The sequence below is a fragment of the Pteropus medius genome, unplaced genomic scaffold (genome assembly GCF_902729225.1).
Source record: "Pteropus medius unplaced genomic scaffold, Ma_sr-lr_union100, whole genome shotgun sequence".
NCBI classification, from domain to species: Eukaryota; Metazoa; Chordata; class Mammalia; order Chiroptera; family Pteropodidae; genus Pteropus; species Pteropus medius.
Genome location: NW_024349804.1, coordinates 1,592,234 through 1,617,021, shown reverse-complemented (window position 1 = coordinate 1,617,021; position 24,788 = coordinate 1,592,234). Strand labels below are relative to the sequence as shown.

Below are 24,788 nucleotides of genomic sequence, written 5' to 3'. Positions count from 1 at the left end.
ACAGGCAACACTTAATATTGGGATGTTTTAAAAATCTATATGAAAAAAAAAAGCTCTTAATACAAGATAGGCTGAGTATTTTCCCACAAATGGTTTGTTTTAGCTCTCTGTCTTCCTCCAGGATGGATGAGGAAAATCAGACGGCTTATTGGCTTAGTTCATTAGGCCAGGTTAAGGGGTGCAGTGCCCAAGCCTCTTAGAGGAGCTTACCCCTGAACTAAAAATAGCAGGCACTAGAGAATTATCTTAAATATGACCAAACTTGTTCTGTCCTATGAATGCAGATAACTGTAATATGTTTCCATTTTTGGTCATTTCAGGGCTTTTTTTTTTTTTTTTAAAGTTTGGCTGGCTGTAGCTGACTATTTAATTCATTTCTGACTCTATTTGTCACATTTGCTCTCAGAGATACCGCCCAGGGTGTTTGACTGAAGAATTCTTATTTAACTCTGCTGCTTTTGTTAAAATCTAATGAACTGTTGGCCTGCCGGGCACAATGTAGACAAACCTTGTTAGAAGGCAGATTTATTATTAAGAGCCTACTATGTGCATCCTTTTTGTCGACCTGTCTGTCTTCCTCCTAACAAGTGACACAGGAAGTTTGCTATATTTTATAAATAAATAAGCGTATGTTTAACTTTTGATGGACAAAGTCTCATGAGTAAATAATCTACCAACAATGATCAATTGTCCTGTCTACTTGTCCTTTCAGCAGACATTTTTCCTGCTTGTCCCTTCAGGGCCCTTCATCTTTAGCTTCACCATGGAGGAATTCATCTTATTATCTTATAATTAGTTGTTGAAGTCTGTCTTTTTCACTAGAAAACCAACTTCTGTGTCTTAAGAATTATGTACATAATTCTTTGTATTACAAGTGCCTAAGTTGGTGCCTGGCACATAGTTGATGCAAGATCTTTAAACAGTTAATAAATGGGTCAATTTAAGAATGAATAAAACCAGTTCCTGTATCAGAGCACCCTATATAATAACATACCGAATTGTAACACATGAGTCAGCCTAAAGTGCTGGACTGGGCGATCTGTTCTCTTCTAACCAAGACAGCTCGCTAAGGCCTTTGCTAAAATTGCAAAGATGATCATGCATTCAATTTCTCTACAGAAACCAGTAAGAAATTCAGATTAATGGTATCATCCTCTCTTTTTACTTTTTTTGCACCCTAGTTTATATGATCCTAGCCTATAAATGAAAGCAAGGCCAAAAACATTCACGACTTCTGAAAAACCCGGATGCCTTGGGGAATTCTCTGTCCTTCACCATCTCACCATTTCTTTCCATGCTTGATTCTTCTAAGATATCAGGTGACTGGTATACAATGATGGCACAGTAAACTTGTTCAATTATGACATCACTTTCCCTGAGAGGTAAATTCTTTTTATGATAATTTTTGACAAGGATTCTTCAACGACGACAACAACAACAACAACATAGTTGCACAAGTTTGAAGTCTGGATCCACTGAGAAAGTCAAAACGGGTCAGGAAGTATGGGCACAACATTGGGAACCTGTGGCCACACACTTTTGTGGGTTCCCAGGCAACAGGTGTTCCTTGTACAGAGGCAGTTACTCTGATGCTGAGGGACCCCAGAAAGGTCTTCTCCTTTAGCTCGATTGAGTATGAAAAACATTTCCTCTTCTGTAGGTGGTAGGAGTAAATGTTCAATGTCCATTATGGGAATACGGCAGTGCTTTTATGTGCCAACACACATTGGCTTAACATAGCCACATGTTTTGAAATTGCCATTAAAGCTACCCGTATATCTTAATCTGAGCAACAACTCTCCTCAGTGAGCTAGAAGGTAAGTTCATAGCCACTCTGGCAGGCACACAGCATATTGCTGTCACTGTTGGCTCTGTTTACAAACCATCTCTTAGAGAACATGCTCTCAGATCTTTGATATGTCTTATTTTTAGCATGATTGGTCTGAATGGCTAGAAAGGTCATATTCTCTCTCTCTCTCTCTCTCTCTCTCTCTCTCTCTCTCAATTTGGTAGAACCACTGTAAATCTGTCCATTAACAGACATCAGAAATAGAGTCATATACATGATTTTGTTTTGGGCAATGAGAAGGTGATGAGGCACCAGCTTAAGGCATATCCTTTCCTTCGTACAGTCTATAATATAGCTTGAGAGACACTAATAGAAAGCTATCACTTAGACAGCCGTAGCCACAATACAAAAGCCTTCACAAAAGGAAAAGATGCTCTTTTGCTCAAGCGACAATAAACACTCTTTTTCCAAGAGAGCCACAAATATCATCCTAAATTTAGGGACTTAATAGTTTATCCTTTGCCTGGTAAAAGTTCCAGCTGAACACAGACCAAAACAATTAGCTTTTAGAATAGCACATTGTTATAATATAGTTTATGGAAATGGTGTCTACGGAAAATTTCCTTTGGACTCTCACTCCTTAAGACTTATTTCCACTGGCACTCAAAGGAGGACAGATTTAATTTCTGATAACCCCCAACTGCATACCTTTTTCTATTCTTGTCTCCACGCTTAATTTGCATTGATACTCTCCTTTCCACTGCTTGGCTCCATGGAGGGCAGTGAGGTGGCAGGGCCACCAGCCTTGCACACAGCCCGGAATCAGCTTTTATGCTACTGGATGAAAGGTCGGGTGGAAAGGCCCACCATCGGCACAATTAATCTGGTCACTCAGGGACCATCCGCTGGTTCAAGAATAGCTTGCAGGTGAGTGATGGACAGGGTCATTGCTGGCTGACTGTATCAAGGCTATTATGACAGCCATAAAGAGAAAGGGAAAAATTGAACAAGGGAAGAATTACTCCTGAAAGGGACATGAAAAGCGACACAAATGCCTTCGTACAAAAGATAAGCATAAGAAAGTCCCGGGGGAGCTGGGCTGCTTACAGTAGTGAGGGTGGACATCATTCTTTGAAATTGCCAAAGTTTGAATATTAATGAGGGGTCATCGTCTAACCAAAGCTTGGGTTCGATACAGAGAAATCCAAGCTGTCCATTCTCTTCCCTCAGGTGAAAGGTGACAGAGCCGGGTGAGAGAGTTTGGATAAAGAAGACACAGTCACAGCATTCCTTGGGTTTCCAGACAGAAATTAATTTAAGGAACTCAATCCTGTATATTACCCAAAATCTTTTATCCAAAACCAAACTGCACATTTTAGTGATGATTTTGCAGTTGCTAAGGTTACTGATTTATCTATAAAGATCATCAAATAAAATGGGAAAAAGGGAAGGATTACTCATAGTACCAATATTACAATTTAGTATGCTTCAAATGAATATATACACATAAAGCAGGCATTGTGGGGGTGCTAGTTTATTGGGGCACTATGTAGGAAAGCAACAAAGAGGGAAAGTATAGGTAATGTCATTCTAAAGTAATGTGGTAAATTACTTATTTAAGGATAACTCTACTTGAGCTGTATTTGGCTTGACCAACGAATGACCTGCCAGCAAAAAGCTTTACTATTGACAAGAAAAAAATAATCAGCAGTCTCTTTATCAGAGGAAATTCTAACAGTTTTATTTTTTAAGGGAGAAAGTAATCTGACAGATCATGCAATGAAGTTCCAATTTCATGGAGCGTTCTGTAGTACTTATTTAGTACTGCTATGTGGGAAAGACTTACAGGATGATACCAAGACTCCATGATAATCTTTTAGATCTAAATAAATGGATGTGTTTTTATATACATGCCTCATTTATCTCTCATCATCAAGCCTCAATCTCCAAAGTACCTGTGCAGATGAATCAAGAAGTTGACCCACTAGAGCACCAAATTTTTTATTAAAGCATTTAATGAAAAGATTTCAAAATCATTTTCATATTTCCCCCATGTAAAAAATTATGAGAATTGATTTCTGTAGCTTCGTGTGATATTGCACAATGCCTGTAGGAAACTGTTTAGAAATACAGTCCTGAGAAATACAGGGCTATTTGCCCTCAAACAAAAAGGCCCCAGAGAATCATATTTTATGTGTCTACTTTTCAGTTTTGAGTCTTGTCTCTTTTGCTCAAGGCCCACTTCCTGCTATGATCTCCTTGCCTCTATCAGCTCGTTAACTTTCTAAATTATTTCTTCTTCTCTCCCATGTGCTTGGGAAATAGATAACTAGATTGGTTTAAATTGTAAGTAAAACAGAAGGAAGCAAGTGTGAGGGCTGGAGAAGCTTATCTGGGAATAAAATGCATTAAGTTTGAGGGTATGATTTTTCTGCGTTTGGTTTTGCTTCACAGAGACATTTTTACAAATGGTGCGTTTCTCAGCTGTATTTCAGACAATTAATAATGCTAAGTTAATAATGGCCAGAGAAATGAGGTCTACTATTATGAATTACAAAAATAACCACTGTGATTAAGTAAAAATGCAACCTATCTACAGAACATACATCTTTTCTTTCAGCTCTGAAACATGAAGCTGGAAATAAAAACAAACCGGCGGCTAAAGGAAAAAGGTGGGAACCATGTTTTCTTTTTCTGTACCACGAATGCAGCAGAGAGGTCAGACAGTACAGTCGGAGGGTGCTATGCCTTTTGCTGACTCAGAGAAAAAGTGCATTTGCCATTCAAAGACAGATTAAATGGGGCATGGATCATGCTACGTGGATCGCTAGACTCAGTTATCTGCCAAGACCAGCCAACAGTCAGTTACCTCCAAATGCATCTAAACACAGAAAATTCTTTGGTTCTGTGTGGACAGAACGTTTTTGTCGAATTTTTAAGTTGGAACGAATATTGCAAAGCAGTCAGACTAGATTTGTCTCAGGAGAAACTGACATAAATTCCTGTAGGACAGGAGCAGCCACCTCAGCCACATTGCTGGGATTGGCAGGTGATAGGATTAAAGGAGCTAGAAAGTGGCACTGTGACCTAATGTAACTCTCAAATCTGTTGCACACAGAGCCCTGGAATTGGGGGCCAGTGAGGGAAAGAAGTCACATATCTCATGTGCATTCAAATGCTCCGGCATTTGTCCAGACCCTTCTCCAGAAGGTAAGCCTGACCATCGAGCAGCACCACCTAAAAGAAAAAGCCAGGCTAATATATGCAGCTCAGAGGAGGGCAGGGTGTCCCTGCTAAGCATGTGCTGGCAAGACACAAGAGGATCCTGACACGAGAACATTTCTGGACAGAATCTGAGCTGGCAAGGTTCTCTGGACACCCAGGACAACTATGTCTGGAATACATAAGCTCCAACTTCACAACAAATGAGATGGCACCCAGGGAAGCTAATGTCCTTAGGCCAAGAGCCCATGGGAAAACCAAGGGCGTTCTTATAAAGAGGAATTTTTTCCCCTATTTAATCATCATTCAAAAGCAGAAATAAATTTCTCAGTAAGGACCAGGGGAGAAGAGATTTAAATCAGAGTATTACAGGAAAGAGAAAGTGAACTGTTTGAATAAAGCTCAGTAGAGGTGCCATGTCTGATACCTCTTGTTTGGTACTATGCTTTGTGCGCAGGCCCCTTGCAAGGGAGCAGGACGGTCCGTCCCTGTGTGGGACCATTCCATGGGACAATGAGAAGATGGCTACGAGGCTTTTCTCAGCCACATATTCGAGATGTTACATATAGGCCAAAAGCGTGTCAGCCCTTCCTGCTGAACTGAAATATCATTCTCAGAGAAAAAGGTCAACAGGCCTAAAATGGTACAAAATGGTATTTTCCAAAGGATCGCCACATACATTGCCAGAGGCACCATATTCTAGTCACGTCAGCCTTGCAAGCTGGTTAAAGAACTTTCTGCTGACAGTTTGCTCTCTTCCCTTAGCTTGGCTTCCTCTTGTCTTCCCTCAGCAATTGCAATGAGTAAACTGCTGTTTTTATCAACTCATGATGTGTAGGACATGGTAAATCCCAGGTCTCTCAGTGTCGAGTGTTCTATCCACCCTGCTGTGTTTGCTGGACCCTAAGCCTAGGCTCCCGGTTTGGAAAAAAAGTACCGATAACTAGGATAAATGCTCTCCAGCAAAATTCCACTTCAAGGTAAAATCATTTCTGGCGATGATTAGTGCACTGATCCAGAGAAGGGCAGGAGTTGGTGATGACCGGGATAAGCTGGAGACAGAGGAAATTCCTACTTTACTTCCTCTGTCAGAGCATTTATCTCACTTGATTTTCATCACCAACCATGAGCTTCATGGAGCCACGGGCTGTGTCAACTCCTAACCACTATACCCCCAGACATCGGCAAGAAGAAATGCATGCTCATGGTTGACAATAATGATTTTTTGATAAACGGACACATAAATCAGTGAGATAATAGAGGGACTTTTAAAATTCAGAAGCATGAAGAAAAATGTGAAAATATGCAAAAGGTAGAGATCAAGAGTTTTGGCCAGCGAGTCGTTTCTCATAGGAGAAAATGTGACCATCCAGACCACACGGGTGACTTGGAATGAAAGGACCAGTGTCAGGTATCGACCCTTGTAATACATGCATTTTATAGCTTTGTCCTGAGGTTTTACAGTTAGCAACTTCACCAGGTCAATCGACATGATTGTAGATACAGACTGAAACATTTTCTGTCTTTATAGGTCATTTGAAGGATGCTGGGGAAGATTGAACACATCTAAGAATTTCTCAAAAGTGAAGGATGCCCAGCATCAGTTTCTATGCATGCCTCTGGTGCAGAAACACCAGCCACTGTGGAACTGGTCTCTTCGGTTACTCCCTAGCGACTGGTGACTACTTTTCATTTGTCCTCCTTTTGCCTTTCAGTAAGTCGCACATTCCGTTCGGTGATGTCTTTTCGGCATCTCTCTATATTCTCTATCATGGGAAAGGTTGACCAAAATGTAAGCTCTCACTTAATAGTGCTCTGGTAATGAATTCAGAATTACCTGGGGTGCCAATGCAGTAAGAGAGCTTTCCAGAGTATAGTTAGAGAATCTCACGACAATTAGCACTGATTTGCGCTATAAGAATAGAAAAAAAAAAATTGTTTTAAAGGAGAACAAAAAAAGCTACTCACACATACACAACCCCAAAAAATAGCTTCTAGCACTGGCTGAAAATGATACCATTGGATGACAGAAGAAACACACCAGATTAGCCAATTAGCATTCACCCAAGAAAAGCAAATGCTTTGGAGAGAGTGAAGAAGGGGAAGCCATCAAGAGCGATATCAACTTCACAATAGCCCTGACGGTTTATCTACCGAAAGGAAGTGCTACCTCGCCACATTTTTGTGACCCTCTCAACAATTCTGGGGGAAAAAAACGTTAGTTCAACATTATCGCAAGCCAGAATATGACTCTATTTATGTGACAAGTTGACAACATACAATTTCATGCTTGTTGAACTGATCGGTGTTATATATTCACTGTGAATATTATGAAGCTTCACCATTATAAATATGAAACAGTATACATTTATTCAAAATAACTCCAGCAGTGGCAATTTATAGCTTGGTTGTTTGTGTTCTTATAAAGTCCAAATGCCACCTTAAGAAGCTGCAGAGTGCAGAAACAGATGTGCAGTGTGACTGCGACGAAAATGGATTGACGATGACCTATGTGAAAGCAAGCTATTACATTTTGGTCTGCATGGCAGCTGACACCAGTTTGTATTTAGATATGTGACTGTTGGGAACACTGTGTCCTTAAAGCTCTGTTTAAACATGGGCCAAGACATTTGTCTACTGGACTAATTATTTTACCACCCTTCTATGGCAAGTATCAGTTTTTTTCCCCTAAAAAAAAAAAAAAAAAAAGAATGTGAATGTGTATGCCCACACACAGGCACACAATTCCTCCACTGTGCTGCATAAAGTTACTGCAAGTACTTTAAACCTTGGTCATGCCAGGTGAATGTCGGCAAGCGTTCCGGAATGCCTGCATAACAGGATTGTACCACTTTATTGATCAGGTGCCTGGGAACGGGACAAGGCCACAAACCATCAAATCATAAGCTGTCCCAGACACTGTATTTGGTTAGGTTTTTTCCTCTTTCCCCCGGTCCCTTCCTTTCTTTTCGCAAGCTTTGCTTCCACAAGGACAAATTTGGAAGAGTAAAGAACAACACAATTTATCCGAAGGTGGAAGGAAATGAAGGAACCAGGCACCTTGCTAAAGCTAGATATCAAAAATTTGCATAAGTAGTTTTCCAGCAGCAGAGGTGCTATTCGGAACAAAATAAATTGCTTGTATTGGATGCAAGGGCACAAACCTTGACCAGGTCTGTGGTTGCTTGCTTGCTCATATATTTCTTAAGTACACCCAGATAGTCCTGCTAAGATCTCAAGTTACTTGTCTTCTATAGGTAGACCTACATAGGTAATGGTTTATTTATTTATTCTTTTATATAATTACTCATTTTTAGGTAGAACTAAAAAGGCTGTCGTTGACATGAAAGTCTTCTACATCCTTTTGACTTTTCGGAAATATAAATCTAAAGAATTTGAAATATAAATTAAGTCGTTCCAGGATTTTCTAGTAATTCTTTGGTTTCCCTTTTGTTTGTTTGTTTGCTTAATCATAGGAAACACCTCCTGGTTCTTGTTTTGAAATCTAGCAAAGGATTCAGTGACCAGAATCCTGGATCTCTTTTGAAATATTTCAATTGTAGTGTTTAGGAACTTTGCCATTCTAACGAAGTTTGCTATCCAAAATCTGCATTTCTTCCCACTTTTCCTGTTGGACTACAGTGAAGGTGTCGTCGGTCTGTCTAGTAAATCCAACCCACGAGATAACATAATCACGTACGTTCATTTCTCAGGGACCTTGGCGGTTCTTATCTCCTAGCTTTTATGATCTCTCATGAACAGCCAGGAATAGCAACCTGCAGCCTGTTTGTAAAGCCATCTTAGTCTGAAACTGGCCTTTCGCTCTTTTATCACACGGTGATATTCTGCAGCTAAACCCCATTCACCCCAGCGAAATTTGTTCTCAGCTCCATTTTAGAATCACGTATTCCCTGTGTGTATGGAACATAGCAAACGTGTCATGAAGAGCAATTATTATTTCAATGAACTGTTTATTAATAGAAGATGGTATGTGTGGCTCGCTTAGATTTATTGATATGCTGCCCACTGTACATTATAGCCTGAAGCTACTGAGCTCACCGTCAGCATTTCAGACAAGCATCTCTGCAGTTCACACAGCCCTGGTTCCTCTGTGTGCTTTGCTCAACTTTATTTTGCCACTACATCACCTAGAACATTAAACACAATGCTCGAGTTCTGTGTTAAATCACAATTGTTTCCTATTAAATGTTCCAAGCTACCCATTTTTATTAACAGTTACTTTATTAAATCCTTAATAACATAGATAAAATAGTTAGTTAATTTGTGTGTTGAGCCATGGATGTTAATTTGTAAACATAATAACATACTGCAATCATTTGCATAATAGCATTTTAATCTTTTTAGTAAAAGCTGTAATTCCCTACAAAGTACACTGCAGTAGAAACTAAGTGACTATTGGTAATAATACAAAAGGCCTTAAAATTCTGATCCTATTATAGTGTTGGAACATACCCAAACTGCTTCCATAATCTCTGAAATGTTACTGTTCTCTGATTTAGGTGTCTGTGTCAAGAATAAAAATGAAGTATAACTGGTAGCAGTAGACTATTTCCTAAATGTAATTTAGTATTCACTGAGCACCAGCACTTTGCAAATAGCTCTGAGGCTTCCCTTCAAAGTTCAGAGCTCCAGCTTCGCCTATTGTGCGAGGAACACCAAGGAACCCACGCTGAATTCGCTGTGCTGAGGACACGGCTCTGAGCAAGCATGCCGATGGGGCACAGAAAGGTGCGTCGGCCACCAAGGGCTTGGAGACTGAATCTCTTCCCTCCTCCCTGCCCTACTAGCCTGCTGGTGCCTCTTTGAACTGACTGACTCTGTGCAGAAGTTTGGGAGAAAATGAAAAAAAAGTACAAGAAATACTTAACGAAGCTATTTCTGGGTGAAAAGGAAAAAGAACACTCCATAGGGGGTTTGGTTCCTAGAGCCCATTAATATCAACGACAAGGCCAGTGAAAGAAAGAAGAGAGAGAGAGAGAAACAGAGACAGAGAGGGCGGGGGGAGGGAGGAAGAAAGAGAGAGAAAGAGAGAGAGAGAAGAAAAGCAAAGAGAAAAGAAAAAAGAAAAAAAAGAAAGTAGTTGTTTAAAAGTCAGGCCAAGTCATTTTATGCAAGATCTGGTAATTCATTAATCCATCCTGCTGCAAACGTTGAATGAATAACTTGCAGTAGTAATGGAGATGGGCAGGTCTACAAAGTGTTAGTGTTTAGAGTCTAAAACTATGCAAATTATTATATTATTTTGGAACAGAAAAGGCATAAAAGTATCTCTTATCATCATTTTGAGACAAATGGTGTAATGGAGAAGAAGTCATTTGTCTTCGTAAAAGTTTGCCCTTGCCAAGAATATGAATGTGTGTTTCATTGTGTATCTCTCCCAACTTTTTCTTTGCTTTCATTCTGGCTGCATGTAATTCAGCATCTTTGGCAGGCTATAGTAAAATACAGTATCCAGCTTTGCTTTCAAACTACATACCTCAGCGTGCACAGTCTTGAAAGTAACCTGAGAGGTTAAAGAAGGAAAAAAAATGGTCCTTACAAAACTGTTTTACATCACAGGCAATTCATTTTATAAAACCCACAATAAAAGTTTTCACTGCTAAAAGAATAGGCACATAATTATAGGGACAAATTAACCTTGTTAAAAATGTAAAATCTAAGGTAGGAAGCAGTAGAAGAACAATTTGGCTTAACGAGGCAGTCTTTAATGTTCATCTTTTTATCTGCTTTGTGTGTTGATCTCATTCAGAGGTGAGCCATCTGCTGGGCTGTATTTCCACGACATTGCATATAGATAGGGGACATGGACAAATAGACACAGCATATGTATAAGGTTACTACACAAGCACACACAGTTGCTATACAAACGGACAGTTTGTCCCATGCAGCATCCTGTGTCTTGATTACTTTATCTTTGAAGTAAATCTAAGAGTCAATGAGCCACTTTTTCCTGATTCCTCTCCAAGTTTTCTTTCTTGTGGTTGTGGGTCTTCACTTTTCTGGCTTCAAAGCTATCCAGGTGGAGTCACTTTTATTTAAAAGACCCAGTTAAGAGTTGGGGAGGTGAGAAAAGCCTAAGATGTGCCCTTAAACGGCTTACCCACTTCTTGGGGTACCCAGAATATCTGCCACAAAATAGTTAGTCTATATCCCCTCAAAATAAAAAATAGTACATTCTACAATCATTGTGCCTAATTAAACATATAGATTCTCACTTTCCAAATTGCAAATAGCTAAGAACTGGATCGACTTCCATGAAAAATAGCAGCCAACCTCATCTTTCATAACCACAACCTACATTCACAAAAGCAAGAGCCAGGAAAGTTAGTGAAAAGACGGTCATGTAGCCGGCATCCTGTGACTTGCTATTTATTCGTAGGGGTTGATGCCAAAAGACACAGCCCTGTGGGTCAGAACTCCTGAGCCATATTTTTCTAGTGGTCAGCATAATGGTGAGGAAGAAATAGGGTGATAAACCAGATGTTCTCAAGATAAGGCAGATGTTATCAAGCCAAGAAGTCTAAAACAGTCTTTAACTGAGGTGTGTAGATTAATGCGCGCGCGCACACATGCCACACACACACACACACACACGCACACACACACGCACGCGCACACACACACACACTATTTAGACTCCCTGCAAGATAAGCCGACAGTAGAAGTTGAAACTAACGTAGCACACAGGCTGGGCCAGATCATTGCTTCCTGATTTGTGACTCTCCATGACGAACATTTAACTGATTTATACTCAGAATTTGGAATTTTGTGGTAGACTACAAATGCAAAGATAAGTACAACATAAATTTTTAAAATACTCCATAAGTCTCCATGAGTTTCAACATTCTTCAATGTTCTTATGTTACAGCCAATTATCTCCCCACTTAAATGGCTATTATTTTCTTACTTGAAGTCTATGTTCTCCGTAAGTGTTATTACCAAGTGTGGCAAAAATCTGGATGTGGGCTGTAAATTTAATTTAAATGACAAACATCTATTGATTGCAAATTGGAAATTCCAGAAATCTCGAATCCCTCTCTCGCGCATAAATTCAGTCTCTCTGCCATAACAAAGGATAATTTATTCTCCCGATGATTAAATTAAGGTGAGATGTTTTTCACACACATTTTTTTCCCTCTGTTTGTTTTGTTAAAATTCCAAGAGGTTTGCCATTCATAGAAAAGTCAGTCTGACCACAGGCACAGTCAGAAGCAGGAATTCATTAGCATGGAAGACTGCAGAATTTCCTCCAAAGAGACAAGTGAGAAAATACAGACACCAAGTAAATCTGTAGATTGGGTTAAATATGTTCTGCCCCTTTAAAGCAGCAGGAGGATGGAGAGTCCCTTTGTAAAACAACTCACAAGTCTACGAAAGTAGTTCAGCCCGTAAAGGTGAGCAGAAACTTAACCAGGAAGATATCCATGAAGTTCTAATTCTCTTCGGAACATTTTTGAGTTAGCTTTCTTTGCGACCTCTCTCTCTAACCTAACTCATATTCATCAGGGCTGGTGGAATTTGCCTTCAAGGTGTTTCAAATTCCCTGGATTTCCCTGGACACCATCTCTTCTGCTGTCACCTTGTCCCTTCCCTGCACCTGCATTGCATGGGGTTTGGAATGTGGCTGGGCCTGCTGCCGAATTCCCTTACTTTCTGCTTGTCCATAGTTTTTACAGCTATCAGAATTATCCCTCTTAAATACCATCTCTATTACATGGCTCTGCTACTTAAGAAATCTCTAATGACACCTAATTCCTTCCATGTAAACTCTAAACATTGGGTTCTCATGGCAGGCCATAATTTTGTACCCACCCTAAATGCAAATTTACTACTAGTCTCTTGTTCCCATCAATGTATATTTTCTTTGAGTAAACCAAGCTCTTTGCCTACTTATTCCCTCTATGAAAACACTTTACTCTCATTCTCTTATCAGCTTTGGTGACATTATTCTTGCTGATTTCTTCCTTAGCTAGGATACACACACACAGATAGGTACATGTATATACGCATACGCAGTCTCGCAATGTTTCCCAGTTGCTAATATATATAATATATAAATAACTATGCATACAAAGATACATGTACATGTATAGAGGAATATACAGTCTTACACTGTTTTTCAATTGCCAATATATGTGGCTATATATTATGTATATGTATATATGCATACACGCACAGTCTCACATTGTTTGCTAATTATTTTGTATTTCTTCATTTGGCCTCCCTAACTTTTTTCTCTAGGAAACAGATCTCTTGTACTTTACATATAACCTTCACATTATCTAATGCAGACCACACCATCAAAAAATACATCATGGTTAACTCATTAAGCATGCTGTAAATATTTATTGAGCACACTTTCTTCTGTTTTCTAAGAAAATGTCTAGGAAAACTTCAGTGAACAAGACAAGTAGGTCCTTGACACCTAAAATGCTCACAGACCACTGAGTGGCTAAGATTGATTTTTTTTTGTTTTTTAACTTTTTGAAAAATACAGAATATTCGTCCATCTTAGAAAAAAAAATAGAATATAACTGAAAGTCAAAAGAAGGAATGTAAATCATCTATATTTCCATCAGAATGATCAAGTATTCTTGCAAGCTTCCACCCACCATTCCTTTGGTGGCATATCATAGGATACCTTACAGACAGCTACCCCGACATTGTTTCCCACATTCTCTCCTGTAAAAGTTCACAGTGTCAGATCTTACTGAGAGTCCGGGTAATTACCCAATGTGAGTACGGGTGGCAGCTGTGAGCCCTTCTCCCACATTAGCACAGGCAGCCTTCAGAACATATTGTGAGAAATGACCTACTCGAGACAACTACAGTCTCATTTGCCATGTACTAAAGAACCCCAAGTAGCTGCATTCATAAATAACAGACAAATGAATGAAAGATGCCCATTAAAGCAGGTGTTAAAATAAAGTCGGGACAAGGTGGCCCACAATGACCCAGAAGGGGCTATGCGCTATTTAAACTAACCCCATGCCACTCGTCTTTACACACTGCCATGCTGTAAAAATAGTCCTTTATTCTCTTCCTTCAAACAAAGCACAAAAGCAACACAGGGAAGGAAGTTATGTTGCAATATTCTGAAGCATAAATTCTGCTCCCAGCCAGTCCAGGGACGGTATCCTGTTCTCCTGACACATGGATCAGATTCACTGGAGGCTGCGCCTATAGGCCTTGTGTCCTGTTTTTCTAGGCGGCTTCTGAATCATACCTGGTTACCTGCATTTACACATCCAAACATAGGTTGTGCAAGCAGAGGTCGCTGTTTGTGTGTCCAGTTACTCAATCAATGTGTACAATTGCGTGTTGGCGCAGCTTGCTCCCACTCAAGAATTCACTCTTTCCCAAATGATGACATTCAATTTCATTCTTTTTTTTTTTTTTTTCTTCTACAGTTAAATAAAACTTTAACTTAGATTCGAGTGTATGGAAGAGGCCAAAGGAATAAATTTCTATTTACTCCCAGCGTTTCAACATCCTGCTGTACTATCTGTCGCTCTCAAAACCCCTTTCTCTCTGCCTTGATTAGAATTCAGAAATCCCATGGCCTGTTTCCAGCGGGGTCATCAGTGAGTCAGGGAAAAAGGTTTAACTATCGGTGCCTTATTTTATTCTGGGAATCTGAGGTAGATAATGCTTGTTACTGGCAGATCAGAGGTGGCAGAGATCGTGACTGTTTGGCTTGCTCAGGTACAAGGCCTTCACAAATGTGATGAGGCAGAGTTTTGAGAACTGGAAGAAAGTGAGCACAGGTTGAAGTCCGCTGTGAGAGCTTTAAAGGCACAGGCTCTGGGAAATGACTGGATGCAACATGCAGCTTTGGTAGAAGCAACACAAAGCGGAGGACAGTTAAAGGTTATTTTGTGGCACATGGGCCTTCTTCGCAGGGGAAAACAGACAGAATTTTAGAATCCCACTTATGCTCAAAACACATTTTTTTTTTCCCCAAAAGATGTCTGAATTTAGCACTAGAAGAGAAAGAGTAGAGGCATCTTGGCCATATGCAAACGCTGAGGAAGCGTCTGCTGTTTGTAACTGGTGTTGCCACACATACGACCTTACCCTCTGCATAGACAAAGAAGAATGGGTTAGTGACTTCACAGAAAACTAGTGTGGGGATTTAACGAATACTTCTGTTGTCTGTCACTAAGAGAATTCCCAACATATCAATCCCAAGGCCCTGGGCACCTCGATAATTTTATGTGATTATCTGCTTCTTCATATCCTGTACCTTAACTGTATTTTCTCTTAGAAATTTGACCAATTATTCTTTAGTGTTTCATAAAGGGAGCTTTCGATGACTTTTTTTACATAGGGTTTCACAGCCATAGAAACTTTGTCACTTGGGGCCAAAGAGCTCTGTGTTGTGGGGAGCTGTCCTGTACATTGTAGGATATTTAGCAGCATCCCTGGTCTCTGCCCACTAAATGCCAGTAGCATCTCCTTGCTCCCAGCCCTAACATTAGAATCTGTCTCTAGACATCGCTGAATGACACCTAGGAAACAAAACGGCCTTCGGTTGAGACCCGCTGGTTTAAAATGACCTAATGGGAGATTAAAATAAATTAAAACAATTCTGTCAGTGGTAGAAAGTTACATAGGGAAACAAAAAGGGATTTGCTATCTCTGTGGAGATTAAGTATCTACAGATAACTAGTTGCTGAACCAAGTCTCCCAAAGGTGTCAAAGAGAAGTACCTCATGCAGGTGCTGCGACATGAAATATGGGGACACGAGCCACGGAGAAAGTTGCCTTTGTTGAAACCAGTCCACCAGGAAGCCATTGACTACCATGTGATCTCTCTCTACCTTTTTTTATTCCCTAACCATCATCTACAAAGTGTGTGGCATTCACCCAATACGGAATAGCCGATTTTTAGATAAGAGGTCTATAGAGATGGACATTTTCAAAAGTACTGTTTATTTAATGCAGCATGACTTAAAATGCACCTGTAACCTGACAAGTGTACTGAATGAGGAATGTTCAATTTACCAGTTCTAACCAGCCAAGTCCTCACATGAACTTTTTAAGACCCAACTGAGAAGCCTGGGAAAGTCTAACTAACCACAAGCCGTCAGCGTTTCCTCCACCGTATTCCTTAGCCCCAGCCCTACCTCCACTACCTTAAGATTCTGACCCACGTAATGCTTCAGACGTATTAAAAAATCTTAGCCGTCGGCAGGACCTAATGCTGCACCAGCTGACCAGCTATCCATGTTAACCAACACTGAAAGGAAAGATTCTGTTCTATTTTTAAATACATTGAGCAAAGAAGCAGCTTGATGTGTCTTTGTAAAGGATGGCTGTCACCCAAATTCACTGTTACTCTATTTTTATCAATGATATAGACTTTGAAGTCAGATAAATTTTGGGTTCAAATCCCATGTCTTTATTTGTCAACTGTGTGATCTGAGAAAAATCACTTACCCTCTCTGAGCCTCAGTGTCTGCATATGTGTAAAACGGGAATGGGAATACTAGTACCTAAATAGTAGGTTATTTTGATGGATGAGTGAGATGACATCCATAAAGCACAAGTGTCCCAAAATGTTGGCCATTTTGTTATTACTGTTATTGTTATTAGCTTTACGATATTCATAGTTCACTCACTGTTTGACAAGCACTTATTCAACACCTTCTGTGTGCTCGTTGCTGGAAACACTCGGTAAATATAAAATTGGTTTCTTAATGACTCAATAAACATTTATTCTGTGGCTTTTATGTGCTAGGTGCTGGAAAAACTCAATAAATATTGTAAAATTGTTTTTTTTTAATGACTGGAGATTTCAACCAAATAACATTGAAGTATAAAAAAAGTCTCTGCTGGCAGATAAAAAATATACTTAAAGTGCTTTGGATGGAGTGTGCACATAGTAGGTAGAAAATGTTAGATGATGAGGATGGTGCTGATGGTTTTGATACTGAAAATTAGATCGATTTGGCAACTTTTTATTCAATTTTTATTCAATTCACTTGCCAGAGTACTCACTTAATGTTTGTCCCCATAAGAAAACATATATTTGAGACAATGAGTACTGATCATGTGAGAAATAACTTTTTTCCTCAAAGTAACACTTTTATAGGAGTATATTAATATTCTTTATTATAGAGTAGGCTTCTAATAAGAGTATAGATAGAGCCTGGGAGGTAATTCTCACTACTGAAAGACAAATGAATTTTGACTAATTGATAAGTAAATATTAGAGTAGTTGGTTTTGAAATTTCCAAGATATATAGAAATCAGAGGTATGTATTAAAATAATAATAATAATAATAAACTGCTCACCTACTTTGCAAAACAAATAAAGGTAGACATTGTACCCCTTGGTTTAAAAAAATGGCTTCTTTCACATTAATTTATACTAGGTACCATTTTCTGTGGAAAACAGGGATAAACAGGAAAATAGGGATAAACAGGTTTAGACTTCAGTTCTTCTTCGTCACTATTTCTTTCACAATCCCTTAGTATTTCAACACAGTTTAATGTACTCTGTTGCAGATCCTTAGCCCCTTAATTCTCAAAAAAAAAAAAAAAAAATCCATTTGTTTCCCAAACACTGTTTTTCACAAAATAGAAAGTGCCTAACTGTGATCAAAAGACTTTTGAGGACAGCAAAGTAAGAAGTTTGTATGCTTTAGACCAATAATCATGTTCGTCTGACCCAAGCCAAGTTGAATGAGAAATTAATTTCACCAATGGGTGTCCTTACCTCAAATATGTTCGAAGGCTCATTGTTGTACTGATTGGATATTATTTCTGATTGGTCACTGCACCACTTGAGTCCACCCAGAAAGCTGTCTGTATCCAAGTCGTTCACGTCTAGTTCAGAAAGGTCAAGTTCAGGAAGATCTGGGCAAAGAGGCTGGTCTTCACCAACCAAAGCAGCACACTGCGGGAGGCGGTGGGGGGGCGGGAAAAAAAGCTTTCATTAACTTCAGGAATTTATTAAACTGCAATAGCATGTGATAGGAATTAAGCCTGGTTAATTCAACGACACCACCAAAGCTGGTTTCCAGGGTTTTAGTCACTAGAAAAAACATCCTAAATTCTTTAACTCACTTTACTCCCAAAGGAGACTTTGCCTGATCCACTTGGATCCCAAATTCTACCTCCAAATCCATGGTAAATGCCATGCTTCCATGAAGCCTTCTGTGATTCTTCCAGTTAGAAATCAACTGGATTTGTTTGTGCCTCTTTAACAGCACTTACCAAGTTTCAAATTGTTTTCTGGTTAATGATATGCAAAATTTCACTCCACCCTTAAGACTACAATCCTTCTGAGAGAGGGGAAAAAAATTCGATTTTACCTTGGAATTGCCATCACACATAACAGAGACAAAATAAGAAATTGCTAAATGAAAAATACAACATAAGAACTGTACTAGGAAAACTTTCTCCATTTACGCTCATTTTAACCATTATAATCCATTTAATTCATTTAGCAACTAATGATGCAAAGTCGTTTAACTTGTCCATGGTTCTCTTGAACGGTTATTTAAATCTTTTACTTGACTTCATGTATTTCTGAACTTTTATCTTGACACAGGTCAAAATCGATTTCCTGTGATGAAGGACAAAAATCATATTTTTTTCTAAATGATCTTTATATCTTTCACTATGTGTAACATGCAAGTCGTGTGTGTGTGTGTGAGTGTGATCACCTGAGTTCTATAAAGGAAAACCACTATAGCACACCACAAATATATATTTTTTATCATTTATGTATTCCTAAACTATGCTCTAAGTGAATTCAAAGAAACTCATTTTCTTTGATGCTTTAAAAACGATTTCAATATATTGAGAGGTTTAAAATATCCTCTACTGTGGATGGGCTACTTATCACCAAGGCAATCTTAGATTGGCATAGTCTTTCACCCCGTTATGAAAGAGATGGTCGTCCAACCTCGATCTGGCTGTTGGACTGCTGATTCCTCACTGAGCACTGTAAAGAACCCTACAGAAACTTCCTAGCACGGGGGTCCGGTGGTGAGAGACCTAGGACATTATCCACCTACATGCCAAGGAACCTAAATCAGCGGCCTCACATTCTGAAGTGGCGGCCTCGTGGCCCGACCTTCCGGGGTCAGGAGAGATGCTGTGGAGTCGTTCACAACCAGCGGCTGCTGGGCATAAAGCTAGAGATCCTGCTTGACATTTAGATTTTGAATAAAATAAGTTGTATGCAGATATTGCTCTCGAGCATCCCTGTCATCCCTGGCAGACTACATTACACGGGTCATACACCTCAGCGTGATCCTGGGCACCACGCTGGGAAGTGGATACTGGGTAACGGAGTCAGCAGTCGGTAAGGGAAGGCAGGGAGGGGCCTGACAATCTCTGCAGATCTTCCCCAAGACCACCAGGCCCCAGCGAGATCCCAACTGCAGGCACAGAGGCAACACAAAGAAAGGGCAAGCCCCTCATAAAAACTCTTTCCTTATCATTTTATGGATTTTTCCTTTTTTATTATCTGAGTTAGCCCGAAGTTACAGATCGGTACCCTTGACTAGGTTTATGAGTAAGCGGAGAGCGGGCTGAGATTTTTATTCTGGCGCAAAGTTCCTGTTTTGTTTTGGGTCTAATGCTCCCAGCCTCCGTACTTGCCCCTGCTGCTCATCTTCTAAGCACAAACACGCCGCGTTAAGTCTTCTGCAACGCAACCAATTCAGAGACAAAGGGATAACTTCGTCAATGGTGTAGAAAACACTAGGATTTCACTGGGGGTTAGTCTTATTTAAAAAAAAAAAGAAAAGAAAAGCGAAAACAACAAAAAATAAAAGTTAGAAAACATCAGATCTCTACACCCGGCCTAAGTTCCTGCTGTGCAAAGCAGAACTTAGAAACCATGTTTGGAAATGCCAGGCTCCTTGCTCTCTGTTTAACTGCCCTCTCCAGGCACTGCTAGTTCAAAACCCTTTAACCTTTCATAAATATATATTTTAAGTCACTTTTAAAAACCATTGAAAACATCAGATCAATTTGTTTTATATCTCTCTGTGCTATAATTCACCTATTTCTTTTCCTTTCTCTCTCTTTCTCATTTTTGCTTTTATGTTATGAAATGCATGTGCTCTCGCCAGGGCTGACACGCTAATAAAGTCAGGGCTTCTGAATGTGGCATTATCCTGATAATCTAAAACACATTAGTGGTAGCGAGCGTTCCTGTTACTCATTTATATTTGGCCTTTAGATGATGCCAGACTCACCAGTCCCAGCCCCGTAACTGTCTTCATCTGCCATGCTGATATGTACCGCTGCCCTCTACATCTGTAACAGGTGTGTTTTATTGCAGTTACACACACACGTTCTCCCGCTTCTCTGCAACTACGACAGCTATTCCACAACGGTAGCCTTAATTTTATAATAAGATTTAAGAGGATAAAGCAGTCACTAAACACAAAAGCCTAATTATTGTACATTATTTCACCCCAACAGACTTTTCTCTTAGTTAAGGAGCAAACAATAAATTAGCTTAACTGCACTGATGATAATGAATCATTATAATTAAGTATAATTCTCCATTAACCTTTTGGAGGTTTTGTGCCTTTGATGGTAAATTTTAAAGAGAAAGAGAAGAACGAGTGGACTTGACCACATTAATTATATTCATGAAAAAAATCTTACTTCTTAAAAAAAAAAATTAGTTAAGACAGGGGAAAAGGGATAGGGCAGGGGGCAGTTAAGAATGACAGTCTCAGTGGAGTGTCTGTCACGTGAATCATCTCTGTCAATCTTCGTAGCCTTATTGTATATAACCTTCATTAAACTATGAAACACTGGGGACTCTGAGTAGCTATAGTGATACAGGCCTTTATTAACCAATGTGCTGTCCTGTCATTATGTGCAAAAGGGCATAATACGCTTTAGGATGACAGCAAACATTAATGATTCAAAAAATGAAAGCTGCCTGCACTACCTGCTGCTCATAATATTTTAGACTGGCGGAGGTGATTTTAGAGCTGCTGCCGCCAAGGCAGGGCTTCTAGCAGCTTGCTGCCTACCGTGCAACAGAGAAGCGACGGGCCAGTCTCAGCCAACCGACAACTCAATCCCCAGCTGGACAATTAGCCCAAGATCTCACCTCCTTAAGACAAAAATAAAAGGGCCACTGTCCTAAATGGTTCTGATGCTTATTTAAAAGTGACTGCAGGAATTCCAATGATTAAAATAAATCTGCCGTATTTCCATATGATCTAGTTCCTCAACCAACTCCTAGCAGCATCAGGAATAATACAAAATGGAAAAATGAAAGTACAGCAGCTGAGACACACAGTGCTAGTCAGACGACCACCCAGAAGACTCGCCAGCTACTTGAAGACAGGACTTTGAAGCCACTTATAACCCTGACTCATAATAGCCACAGGACATCGGAATTATCCATATCTATTCCGCCTTACCAAGAAATCGCAACGAGATAAGAACAATTGCAATCCACAGATATGACCTGCCAAGGCAAGCGAGGGCAAGCGGAGCCAACATTTGCTAACCCAACAAAGAGTTAAGAATCCACGGCATGCCTGGCTAGATAGGAAAAATGCACTCGCAGCCGGCCTTAGCCAAATTATTTTCACTTTAGATGTGTATCGCTGCACCACATGGACATCTTATTTAATCAAATCACGTGTGGCACTCGATCCTCCCCCTTACCCTACGTGCCCCCAGCTACCCAGAGGGAGCCCTCGCAGTCCTTTGCCAGGTTCATTGTGAGCAGCTCGGATCTTCCGTGCACTTCAATTCGGGTCCATCTCACCAGAGTCCACTGAAAGTTTCACTTGTTTCCCAAGTTGCCCAAACTTTCCGAGAACATTGCATTGTGCAGAATGCAAACATGCCAGGTCCTCGTCCCCCAGCTAAGTCGCTCTAGACTCCAGAGATTACAAGGAAACGGCTTGCATTTTTCCCTCGGTATGAATTGTAGCCAGCAGAGACTGTGGAATTGATGTATTGCCGTCTATTTTTATACAAGCAGCGAGCAGCTCCACACACAGTCCTGCATAAACTCTATTCTCTCTCCGGCTTCAGGCAGCAATCCGTGGTACAGCGAGATTTAACCGTTGGCTTCCCTGCCACCGATGCTAACGGAAAACCTCGCACTGTAAGGCATATATATTCTTTTCTATTTGCTTGTCAAATCTTTCATCTACATAGAAGAGTTCTAAAGGAGTCGGCTTCATCGTTTTGTGTTCTGTAGGAAAAGCAATCTAAAATAGTCCAGCAGGATTACTTAGAATTTTGCGAGTTCTCTGTCTGATGGACACAGAGACACAGGGAGAAAAAAAAAAAAGAAAAATTCCAGACTAGAGTCAAAACTGACTCTGTTTGAGCACATCCATTTTAATATTTTTATCTTCATCTTATTATAAATAGAAATGGCATTTTTCCAACCAGGCCACTAAACACCACTGGAAAGACTTCAGCTTCTAATTCATATCAATATCTTAGAGCATAAATATTGCATATGAGTAGAAACAGAGCCAAAGGCACATGGAAAGAGTTTCCAACTGCAACAGATACAGATGACAGCAGCTAAGCTTTGATTTGCTCAAGGCATCTCAGAGCCACCTTAAAATAGCAAACTTATTGGAGTTAAGATAAGATTAAGATTCCTTTCTAAAAGCTCCTGCCCAGGCTACTTTTCTACCTCCTCTCCTCGCCCAAGCCCTTCCCCCCTTACAGGAATAATTGCATCGCGAGGAAAGCTTCAGTCCTGGCTGCAATGCCGAGCCCAGCCCCAGCTCACCTCGATGTCACTCCATACAGAGTCCTGGTTGCACATGTCCCACGCCATCCAGCTCCTGAATGACGCCAGTCAAGCTTTTTCAACTCCAATCCACAGTGACACAGAGCACACACTCATGCAGGCAACCAGCCCCTTACTGAGAGTGAACTGAAGGCACCTGTCTTACTACAGTCCCCAGTCACATGACAAAGCTATTAAAAAGTAGGCTGGGCTGTCACTCACCCAGCCTCCCTTCTCCTGTGCAGCTAGCTGCTCAAACTCGTGACGTCACTCAAAGGCAGCCCTCTGCCTCAGTGAAGTAACGTTAAAAAAAAAAAAAAAACGGAAAGAAGAAAAAAAGAAAGGAAACACTTGGACTTTTGGAGGCTTTGAGCATCATGCTGTGATTAAAGCCAGCTTTGAATGCCACAGACTCTAAACGGAGCCCTGGCCATATAATAACTAAAATCCCCTGCAATCTTTTTTTAATTTATTTTCCTTCCAAAACAAGCAAGTGGCAAAGCGCCCTGTTTCATGACAGAGTAACTATATTCTTAACTAAATGTGTACTTTCTAAGGACTAGAATTCTAAGACCTCCAAGTGGACTCTAGTTCGGTTTGGGACTAAAGAAAAAGCTTATCACATGATGCATTTTTATGAGACATTTTCTAATCGAGAGAAGTGTTTGAAAGCAGAGAATGGGGAATGCATTTTTTTTGCTTGTTTTATCAACAAAACAGCCTGTATTAAGGTATAAACAAACTCCTCCACCCAGAAATTGGCTGCCCCTCTGGCAGTAGGGAATACCAGCTCCTGAAGTGTCACTGCAGTTTGCTTTGCTCCATATAAGGAGAACAAGCAACAAAATACCATCCTTTCAGGTCCCTTCTAATTATTTCCATTTCTCTCATAGGCTCCCAGAAAACAAGTGTGAGTCAATACAGTCGCCGCTGCTGTGCCCAGATCAGCTTAGTTTCCCGGCTGCCTTTTTTTCGTACATGTAGCATTTCCTCTCCCACTGCCTTAGGGTGCCTTTTTGAATAAACACTGGATTCCAGCCCTAGTGCCCTGGGTTGTGTAGTTTGTGTTCCAGATCAAGAATGTTAGTGGAGTGAGGGGAAAATACTAACATGCTATTAACAGAAATATTCATTTCTCGAGCTTTTTAGTTTTTAGGTTTTTTTTTTTTTTGCTTCTACTCTGAGACACTGAGGGCTAATGCAGGTGCAACTGTTTTATGATGACACTACATACTGAATACATAACAAACTCAAGATACTAGATATCACCGAAAAACACTTTCCATAATACTACAGAGCTCTCATTTAACCCTTCCAAGTTCCAGGAACATGTATACATGTATAAATATGTATATTTGTGAATATATATGTTTTTATAAAATTCAATGCCCAATGTACTTTTCAGATCAGCTCAATTATTTTACTTGATAATAACTTATCTGAAAAAAATTCTCCACGTATTTAAAAATAGTTTTTAAAGCACTATCAACTTAAACGCCTCTTCTATCTAGGTTAATTTAATGTGTTCTCTATTGTTCACCTCCTGGTGAAGAAAAAAATGGTAATTTGCTCTAACACATATTTTAAAGTTGCTCAAATATTAAAGTGAAAGAAAGAAAAACAAAACAAAAAAATGCATCAGGCTGCTTGTTCTTTCAGACCACACATACAAGAGATGTGTCCACTCTGATATCTGCAACAAGTTGCTAGTAAATTTCTGAATAGTGTGATGAAATTGACAGTTTGTCATTATTGGACATACAAAGATGGCCAAAAGCTTTGACATTTTAAGTTAGCTGAATACATGTCATTGGAACATCTTCCCTCTTAGAAATAGGGGAAAATTACTGTAGTTTTAATTTTCTAAATCAAGAAAGAACTGGAAAATATAACCTCAAGAAGGCTTTTATGCATGCAATTAGTGGCATTACTCTGCATTCCCCACAAAGAAACACTAATTTTCCTCGAAATTATATTCTGATTTAATGTTAAACCACAGTA

At 39.8% G+C, this 24,788-nt stretch overlaps 1 protein-coding gene across 4 annotated transcripts in view; it reads right to left on the bottom strand.

Annotated features, from left to right (window-relative positions):
• PPARGC1A (PPARG coactivator 1 alpha) overlaps window positions 1-22,955 on the bottom strand; it is a 97,669-nt gene extending 74,714 nt beyond the window's left edge. Inside the window, exons 1-3 of one of the 4 annotated variants that reach the window (XM_039838074.1) lie at window positions 22,788-22,955; window positions 17,757-17,936; window positions 10,509-10,535 (exon numbers count right to left, since the gene is read on the bottom strand). In XM_039838074.1, the coding sequence (XP_039694008.1) occupies window positions 10,509-10,535; window positions 17,757-17,936; window positions 22,788-22,835 (255 nt within the window). In that variant the 5' untranslated portion in view covers window positions 22,836-22,955. The other 3 variants (XM_039838075.1, XM_039838076.1, XM_039838077.1) reach the window with 3 other exon arrangements.
• Between the last annotated feature and the right edge of the window lie 1,833 nt (window positions 22,956-24,788).